The 9,331-nt window shown below is 33.0% G+C and overlaps 3 protein-coding genes across 4 annotated transcripts; 2 read left to right on the top strand and 1 right to left on the bottom strand.

Annotated features, from left to right (window-relative positions):
- The first annotated feature begins 228 nt into the window (after positions 1-228).
- Positions 229-3,226, top strand: LOC125057423 (motile sperm domain-containing protein 1-like). Of its 2 annotated transcripts, none has more exons than XM_047661111.1 (5): positions 229-479; positions 551-714; positions 855-1,021; positions 1,092-1,254; positions 3,095-3,226. In XM_047661111.1, exons 1-5 carry the CDS (start codon positions 359-361, stop codon positions 3,116-3,118), a joined length of 639 nt encoding a protein of 212 aa, XP_047517067.1. In that variant the 5' UTR covers positions 229-358; the 3' UTR covers positions 3,119-3,226. The 2 variants fall into 2 exon arrangements, with proteins under 2 accessions (XP_047517067.1, XP_047517066.1); XM_047661110.1 differs by having other exon boundaries at positions 3,091-3,226.
- LOC125057422 (beta-1,4-N-acetylgalactosaminyltransferase bre-4-like) lies at positions 1,540-3,689 on the bottom strand. Its single transcript, XM_047661109.1, has 4 exons — positions 3,358-3,689; positions 3,018-3,290; positions 2,716-2,931; positions 1,540-2,640 (listed from the first exon to the last, which is right to left on the bottom strand). The coding sequence occupies exons 1-4, from the start codon at positions 3,687-3,689 to the stop codon at positions 2,511-2,513; spliced, it is 951 nt and encodes a 316-aa protein (XP_047517065.1). The 3' UTR covers positions 1,540-2,510.
- A 331-nt stretch (positions 3,690-4,020) lies between these two features.
- Positions 4,021-9,228, top strand: LOC125057418 (arp2/3 complex-activating protein rickA-like). Its single transcript, XM_047661103.1, has 6 exons — positions 4,021-4,829; positions 5,599-5,693; positions 6,027-6,331; positions 6,857-7,067; positions 7,491-7,639; positions 8,209-9,228. The coding sequence occupies exons 1-6, from the start codon at positions 4,178-4,180 to the stop codon at positions 8,414-8,416; spliced, it is 1,620 nt and encodes a 539-aa protein (XP_047517059.1). The 5' UTR covers positions 4,021-4,177; the 3' UTR covers positions 8,417-9,228.
- Positions 9,229-9,331: the final 103 nt, after the last annotated feature.

Here is a 9,331-nt window from a genome sequence, read left to right as displayed (position 1 = left end):
CGTATGTCATAAGCCAATACCTTAAGACCAGAGGAAGTCAAACGTAGCCTTATGTCTCGTTTCTGAAGCTTACCCTTAGCGCGAAACCCCTGAATTTTACCCATCGAGGCAAATTTTTGGATATATGTACCAAGATCTCCAGAAAAATATTTCAATTCGAATTTGTTTTTTATGTGTAACAACAGTCAATTGTCAACATCTCTTTTGACATTGACGACGTCAATATTGCAAAAATAAAATACCACGGGGGAGGTCCGCTGTCCAGTCTTCGCAAATCCGTATTGTTATTGTTATCATTTTTACTTTGTTTTGGGTCGAGAGGTGCGAATTGCAATTGCTGAATAAATAATTGGTGAAAATGAAAAATTTTCCAGTGTTCGTGTTTCCTGTATCGTTAGAATTTTATTTAAATGCGCGACATACTCACAAGCAGCTGTTAACTGTATATAATCCATACGACTTTTCTGTTAATTTTAAAGGTAACATTGACCATTAATTCAAAACTTTTATTGTTAAGGCTCATTTCTGCTTAAGTGTTTTATTCTTTTAGTCCTATGTACATCACCCAACAAATTTACTGTTCTCGACCCTGAAGGTGTGATAGCGCCCCAAAGTTGCATCGATATTGTTGTAAGATATACACAACCTTCCGTATCGCACTGTAATACAATTGAAAAGTTTAGAATAACAATGTATGACAAAAATACCCAGCAGGTTAGTATTGTGTATTATACATTCATAGTTTTTACTTGTTGACTATATGTTTATATTTATTTAATGAATTAATAAATGAAAATAATGAATACAATTTTGAATTTTTTTTCTGAAATCTATAAATTAATTACATTTTGCAGGCTCTAGGTAAACGAGATATTCCTACAACATTGATTGAGGGTGAACCAATGAGTATTAATCAAGAGAGCCTTGGAGATAGCTTTCATCCTTTGACATCTCGTCCAGCACCCATAAGGCCTACTGAAGAACATTCAAAAGTTAGTTGCAGTCATCCCTCTCACCAAAGGTAAGTCATCATTTCAGAGTTTTTAGTCTTCTAATTCTAAAACTGAAAAAAAATGTTTTACCATTTACAGGGAACAACAACCAATGAACATAGTAGCTGTAGCAGTAAGTATATGTTGCATAGCAGCATTACTGTTACCTACTCAGCCAGATCCTGTTGTTAAATCACAATTGCCTGAATGGCTTCATATTGGATCAAACCTAAAATTAGTTTTTTCCTTTGTACTGGGACTAGTAAGTATGCTTGTATTACGACCCTAGAATGTAAGGTACTGGATGTGTTACATACTAAAATTTTAGTATTTCATATTATTAAGTTTTTCAAGGATTTTGTTATTTAGGTTTATATTATGATTGGGTATTAGGAAATGTTTCTGCATTTGACTTAATTCATTCTTATAAAAAGAGAAATATGTAAAACTTTCAAATTTTTGTAGTACTCAAAAAATTATCATATACCAAATGATAAGTATTAAAAACTATATTGCAATGAAATGGACGGGTATTAAAAAACAGTACTGTGTGTACAATATTGTATTTAAAGCAGTTTTATTTTTGCAATAAATTAACAAGTCAATGATTTTCAACAATTACAGTTATGAATGTTTAAACAAAAAAAATATTTTTAATCTTGGTGTTGCTTTCATTTTAATTGGTTTTGTGATACAATTTAATGGTGCTGAAATAACAATCTTTTGGTGTGATATGAAATTTATGAAAGAGGAATTAGTTATATTTTAATTTTAAATGTTTGCCTTTGTAACAAAGTAATGTTTATGTTATTAAATTATTTAGCTATACATTATTCATTGAGCAAATAGGTATCTGGTACATAATGATTAAAATCCTAACATAAATTAAATTTTTATTACCAACAATTTCATTTTATGCTTATACAATATTTCTAAACATAATACTAATTACATTTTTGTAGTGTATAAATGAATCATTAACATAGGTGCAAATGTATGTAATATTAATTCTGTTACAAAAAAGACACTTCAATTTATTATTTCTTGGGACCATGTATAATAAATACCAAATATATTATGAATTAAAGCTAAAGGTGTTTTTCTCTAATTCAATAATATTTATAATTTCAGTGCCCACATTTTGCTATACTAACCACTATTGGACACATTACACTGCCTACATTACCTATATTTAATGTGATTTATTGTCATTAAATAATTCATTGTATTTTGGACGGCAAAACAGAGAACTAACAAAATAATTCTAAGCACAACTTTAGTCATTATATTCTAAAATAAAATCTTATAACATTAAACTACTACTAAAACATGCATAATCCTTTCGATTAATGCTGGAGTATTCTAGGAACTCTGTGTTAATTGATATGATAGTTAATAATGTATTACAAAATTGACTAGTTTATACTTACTACTACTAAGCCATGATAAAGTAGTTCATGCATTTTAACAAAATATCAGTACTGACTAGAAAACAGAAACCTAAAACAGCTAATCTAGTTACAAGTCCACCATGATATGAGTAAATAATGGATGGAGTACAGTTGCTACTTCTGTAAACCTCAATGAATTCAGACCGTCTTTTACCATTCTCTCATGTGAAAACTCTGGACTGCTTTTCCTTATTTCACTGCAATTTATATATTATTTATGAAGTATAATTTCAAAGATAGTAAAAGAGGAATTTTACATTATAATAACTTACATTTGAATATGAGCCTCATGTGCAGTCATATGATATTGGCTTATTGATGACTCAAATCTACATAATTTTAAATGATTGGCCTTAACCCTTGAAAACAGATCTGAATTATCACCACTTAAGCCATAGTAGGCATTGCTCATGCCGTTTATTTTTTCATATTGTTTAGATTGTATTGCCATAACACCACCAAACACATTTGGAGATGGCAGTGAAAACCTATAAAAACAATAAAAAATATATATTTCATTTGTAATAAAAATATTCAGGAAATGAAGTACTGTATATTTTAATCATCTTCATACCTTGGCCTATCAATATTTGAAGACATGTGCCGTGGTGTTTTCACACATGCATATATATTAGCTATCTTTGTTGGCAGGAGATCTACATCATGAAGAATTAGACAAGGATATCCTGCTTTAATTGCAGCAACAGCACCAATGTTTAACAGCTTTGCTCTATTAAATGGATGTGTATCAACTTGCTCAATAACATAAATGCGATAATGTAATTGTTGTTTATGTAAAAATGTATGCATGTAAACAAGGAACCCTCTTAACTGCTCTGCTCTATCCCTGTAATAAAAAAACGCATTTGCTGACCCTTGGAAAAACAAATCTATTCCTTCAATAGGTAAATTACCTGTAAGGAACAATAATGGCTACACTAAACTTTGGTTTGCATTCTGGAATGAATTCACCACCTTCTCTGATTTTATGACCCTCCTCTAAATCACCATCGACAAGGGTCACCGGCAATGCTGTATCATCATGAAGAATGTCGTAATAATCACAGTCTACAATAGCGGAACTAGTAAAGTTAACAGCTAGCTTTTCATGCAAACTATTCATAATATTTTCCTTCATTATATAATCATACTCCTCTTTCGCTGAATTGCTTGGATGTAGAAAGAATAATATTACTCCTATCGCAGCACAAACAACTAGTATTTTCTTTTTGTTTATGTGAAACATATTTTCACTAGTTTGATTTTTATTTTTATGATTTAAATTATGATGCCAGTATTCATTATAATTATTAAATCAATTGCCAATCGTGAATTTTGGACTGTAGGTCTTATTTTTATATTGCCGTAATCTGCCTAAGCGGGTTTAAAGTTTAAATATTAAAACGAACAGTAAAGTGTAAACATAAGCACAGCTGATTGTTTATTGTCAACTGTCAAAATAAATCATCTAATAAGTCCGTCGTTTTATGTCCAATCCAATCAAAATGCACAATTTCGCCACATTTTAACCTAATCTGTGTCGTAAATGTTTTTCGAAATTCAATATGAGGGTATTATAAAAAGGTAGGATTTAATTTATTTTAAACACAACAGTATCCTGTATAACGGCCTGAATACTACTCGATTTTTCCGCTAGTAATCTTTTAAAATTATGTTATTGTGTCTTACATAATTGGCGTTGCCTTTTATTATACTGGTAGGTAACAATTTAAAATGGCATGTACTGATAAAAAAGAAAATACAGTTCACAGCGTCGATAGTGACGTCTTTGATGTAGAAAATCAGCAACAAAGTGATGAAAACGAAGGTGACTCGATAGAACTCGTACGAAGATGTAATAGAGAAACTGATATCGATACATCTTGGGATCAAAGTCGATACAGTGATTTAAAACTGAGTGATAACAATAAAACACCACCATTTCAACCAGTTATAATGTCTGACGTAAGTCCCAGCAGCAGGACAAATACCTCAACACAGACCGATATAAGACAGGAGGAAGATATGACGGATATTAATTTGTCGTTTAGTAAATATTTTGACATGGAGGATTCTAGTTCCTCCGAGAGTGTAGGGAAAAGACTGCGTAGAGATTCACAAGAAGAATATCAACGCCCATGCAAAAAGACCAAATGTGATGATTTTGGTCTATCAAAAAGAGAGGTAAACATTGGTACATCAAACTCTTCAAGGCATATTTTATCCTCCGAATCGGAGGTGTCCTTCGTATCTGTGAACAGTAACTACTCCTATAAGACACGAAAAAAAAGACGACGGTCAGAGTCGACCTTGCTTAGAGATGCCCTTCAAAGAGCTGGCAAAAACTTTCACACCAATAATAATTGTTCCATCAGCAATGCTTCAGGTATGTTACATTGTTTTACAATTATAAAAAAAACATGCTGCGGTCTCTTCTATAACGAATTCATTTAGCAAACTTTTTAAGCACTAAATCCTAACAAAGGTGAGCAGTGTTGGCCTAGTGGCTTCAGCGTGCGACTCTCATCCCTGAGGTCGTAGGTTCGATCCCAATGGACTTTCTTTCTATGTGCGCATTTAACATTCGCTCGAACGGTGAAGGAAATCATCGTGAGGAAACCGACATGTCTTAGACCCAAAAACTCGACGACGTGTGTCAGGCACTGGAGGCTGATCACCTACTTGCGTATTAGATTGAAAAATGATCATGAAGACATGAAGCAGATTCAGAAATCTGAGGCCCAGACCTAAAGAGGTTGTAGCACCACAGATTATTATTAAATCCTAACAAAATAACTAGATTTATCACCTTCAATTTTATATAATACCATTGCTTTATATTTTTAGTTCGATGTTTTCGATTTAAACCTAATTATCAGCACATTTCGTATCTCTTAAATTTATTAAAACCTCATACGAGATAAACTGATCATCATATTTGATTGATAGACTAGATCTACCTAATTTTACTCCCGAGATAATTTATTACACACTCAAGACGTGACATCATTCGGGGCTCACAGTAACGGCTAAAACTTGTTAACGTTTATTTGTAATGATATGCAAAGTATTTTCGGATGGATTTCGTTATGTGTTCAGAAAATAACGACGCTCGTGATACAGGTATGGGATTTAAGTGTTTTATGTTGTGCTAGTGTCTGGGAGTCCTAGAAAGGAGAAAAATCTGCGCAGGAGCGTAAGGACGAAATCTTGGCGAGTGATGGATTTGTGCACTTGGATCGGGAAAAAGGTAAGTTTCATGTTATGTTGCCTGTCTTATCTGTTATTAATCCGTTGTGTATAATATTTATTTATTTCAAAGAAGTACTTTGGAAGGGAAATATTCGAAGCTTATTATAAAATAGCGACGTGTATGTATATTATACTTGTCGTGGGGCAATAAATAGTATCTTTATTAATGAAATAAATTTTTAAATGGAACCTAGACTCGTCCTTTATGAAACTGCACGCGATGTCTCTCGTTTCAAAGAACTTGGAAATCTCTAAAATTTGTATGTAGGGTAAATTCTCCTTACACAATAAAATTAGGTTGGAAGGTTAATTCATTTTTGTAATATTACAGGGGTATCAGTCCATTACTGGTCTCTATGCGGACATGTTAAAGGAACCTATCAAAGGAAAGGAGAAGAAAGATGAAAGATTATCAGAGGACCTGTTGGATCTGAAGAAAAATGTGGAAGATATGAAGCACGAATTGAAGGGACTTAAGAAATTCGTAGAAGAAATGAACCAGGAAATGAGAGACGTCAAGAAGTATGTAGAAGATTTAGACAAGAGTCAAAAGCGGCAGACGAGCGAGACAGAAGATTTGCGACACAAGGTGGGCAGACATGAGAGCGCAATTGAAGAACTTCAGGGTAAGATCAGGTAATTAATACCCTTGTTACATTTTTATGTTTTTCAGAATATTAACAATAAGTCATAAGTATTATGTCTTTGAGAAGCTGTTCATACTGTCTCTCCTTTTATAACTATACTAGCTGGCCTGGCGAACATCGTACCGCCTAACAGTCGATTTTTTTTTTTTACATACTTATTCTGCTATTCGGGACACCGGTCTAGCTAAGATAAAAAAAAGAAAGTTGATAAGAATATTATGTATGGGAATATAGAAAAGTGTTGTTTTTAGACTTTTTCACTCAATTTCTTTAATTTTTCTCTCCGTAAGAACCATCCTCGTACTTCAAAGAATATTATAAAAAAAGAATTGGCCAAATCGGTCAAGCCGTTTTCATGTTATGTCGTGACAACGGAAAACGGGTTTCATTTATATATATATAGATTATTGTAAATTTTGATTAACTTCTTTATAGAGATAGATTGTTTTGTTTTGATATCAATATTAAGTCGATTTAAGTCACTTGATACTTAATCAAAGAAATATAATTACAGCCGCCTGGACTCGCAACAGAAAGCGCCATCTTGCCCTCCCCCTCCGCCACCTCCTCCTCCCCCTCCACCTCCGCCACCTCCACCACCACAGCCTTCAAAGCTCCCAGTCAGGACCAACATCCAGAGGTGCGGTTCAGCTCCACCAACTGTCGGACCGAGGCTTACTATCACACCACAAGATATCGCGAATGTTAAACTGAGGAAGACCAAGGTATTTCTTACAAACTTCCTAATAATATTTATAATGTAAATATTAAATCTTTAGAAATCAATGGTGAAAATGACACTTGAAATTAACATACAAATTAATATAGTTGTTACCCTTTTCTATTAGTAGTTAAGTTGTCGATGTCGATGCCGAAATCGGCATCAGGCATTGTACCGCAACTTTCATGTTCTTTAATTGTCAATTGTCAATATTTCTTTCACTGTGCATGTTTTTTATGCACTTCGGGTTCAGGAAGTCATGCCCTTAACCACAAGACTAAAAAAACAGTGGCGTTTCCATTGAACTTGGTCAGATTTCTAATTATAATTTTCTATGGATGGCGATATCATTTAACATAATAAAACTGATCTATCGATAGAAGATTGAAAAGGTATAGGTATTATGGTTAAAACTTTTTTGTAAAAGGATAACCCAGTTCGGCCAAAACCTACGCCAAAAGAACATCCACAGCTCCTAGTGACCCAACACATGTTAGAGACCACGCGGGCAAAACTGGGCCGAGCCAAACCCGTGGCTTCGTCTACTCCTAAGCAACAGCTCAGCGAATTGGAGAAGTATGTATTTGTTTTTAATTTTTTTTTTATCGAAAAACATAAATTTATTTTTTATCCAAAAATATGTATTTATTCAGTATTGAAGTACACCACATCAACCAAGCTACCAAGTACCAAGCTCTGGATAAGTAGTGTGTTCAGATTTGAACGGTTTTCATTTGTTTATGAAGAATATTACTAGTTGACTTAATACTTGCCAAAAATAATAGTCTATCACTAATTATTTTGTGCCCAAATTCACATGGCAGGTTCGCTAATAATCAATTCATAATAGATATTGTTTTTTATTTTGTACAAACATTTGGGTCCCGGTTCTTGGACATTGACTGGATATTCAATAATAATAAATGATTCTCATAACTGATAACATAAAATGTGTCTTTAGACTTCTAATGTAGTGATAAGTGTATTTCAGGATTGTGTGTAATAATTTATAGTGCGGCTTTTATTAGCCGCTATCACTGCAGTGGCATATGTAATTCTTATCTTTTAACCGGTTTTAAGACAAAACTACTACGAGTATACATTTAACGTTCATTATCAAATGTTTGTTACTCAAATATTTGCAGATGTCTTCTACAAGAGGTATCAGTGACGTCACTTTATAGGCGTCGAGTGACGCGCGGCTCGTTCCGCAGTGCGGAAGAGCTCCGTCCGCGGCCTTATCCCGCCGCCAGGTGTCGCTCGCCAAGGTCGCCTCGGACTCGAACGGCGTCACTGTCCCGAATTACCCCAATCTCCCCAATCGAATTTTCACTTCTGTTGCCCAATGAGTGAAGTAGAAGAAACATTTAATTTACGAAGTTGAGATATGTTTTGATTTTATGACGTATGTGTTAGCCCTGCAAATTATTAGCTATTTGCAATGCTTGGTGCGTACCTATTGAATTTCAATTACGCACCTTTTGTTAAACTATATTTTCTCAAATGTAAGTGGCAGTGAGAGGTATTGCCCTTATATAAAATAATAGATGTGACAACTTAGTTAAGTTTTGTAAATTTTAGTTGTATAAAAAATATTTTTATTATTTTTTCATTAAATACCATCTACAATAATGGATTTAAAGTATTTTATTAGGTGTAGATTTAGATGTTAATGACATGCAATTTTCAGTTGTATTTATCTGAATTCAGATTGAGATGATAATTTAAAAAGAATATGACTAATTTGTTTTGTAGCCATATTAGCAATCTATTACGGCACATTGTAAAGTTTCCTTTATAATAATTTTATTTGTACGGGTTTTTGTTTTTGATACGCTAGAGTATTTGTATATATATATATATATATAAATAAATAATATTATATTTGCTTATCGCTATTTGGACATTGGTATTATTAGGGTTTTAAAATATAAATTACTTATGTAAAAACATACATTACAAAAAACGTAATTTGTCAGTGCTAAATTGAATTGTTTTAGTACTTACGTCTTTAGGTGCATGTTACACACGGAAATTAATTGTCATACATAAGAGAAACATTATTAAGTATATTTTTTTATGGCGAATTTGCTCAAGAACTCGAAGAAGGATGCAATTTTGAAACAAACATTTAGAAAACAGTCAAAATAAATACTTATGGTTAATACTATTGTTTTCTTTCTACCTGTTTGTCGTTAATAATTGTTTGTCTTCATTATATTAGTAAAGCATAGAAGCTGCATATATAGCAAACGAAATAGGTATGTT

Source organism: Pieris napi, chromosome 16 (genome assembly GCF_905475465.1).
Source record: "Pieris napi chromosome 16, ilPieNapi1.2, whole genome shotgun sequence".
NCBI classification, from domain to species: Eukaryota; Metazoa; Arthropoda; class Insecta; order Lepidoptera; family Pieridae; genus Pieris; species Pieris napi.
This window is presented reverse-complemented; position numbering and strand designations above follow the sequence as displayed.

Coding starts and splice junctions, on each gene's coding strand:
- LOC125057423 (XM_047661110.1), top strand. CDS start 359: ATGAAAAATTTTCCAGTGTTCGTGTTTCCTGTATCGTTAGAATTTTAT. Junction 480..550: donor CTTTTCTGTTAATTTTAAAG/GTAACATTGACC, acceptor TTATTCTTTTAG/TCCTATGTACATCACCCAAC. Junction 1,022..1,091: donor AGTCATCCCTCTCACCAAAG/GTAAGTCATCAT, acceptor TACCATTTACAG/GGAACAACAACCAATGAACA.
- LOC125057422 (XM_047661109.1), bottom strand. CDS start 3,689: ATGTTTCACATAAACAAAAAGAAAATACTAGTTGTTTGTGCTGCGATA. Junction 2,932..3,017: donor TCAAATATTGATAGGCCAAG/GTATGAAGATGA, acceptor TTGTTTTTATAG/GTTTTCACTGCCATCTCCAA. Junction 2,641..2,715: donor CATGAGGCTCATATTCAAAT/GTAAGTTATTAT, acceptor TATAAATTGCAG/TGAAATAAGGAAAAGCAGTC.
- LOC125057418 (XM_047661103.1), top strand. CDS start 4,178: ATGGCATGTACTGATAAAAAAGAAAATACAGTTCACAGCGTCGATAGT. Junction 4,830..5,598: donor TTCCATCAGCAATGCTTCAG/GTATGTTACATT, acceptor ATGTTGTGCTAG/TGTCTGGGAGTCCTAGAAAG. Junction 7,640..8,208: donor CAGCTCAGCGAATTGGAGAA/GTATGTATTTGT, acceptor AAATATTTGCAG/ATGTCTTCTACAAGAGGTAT.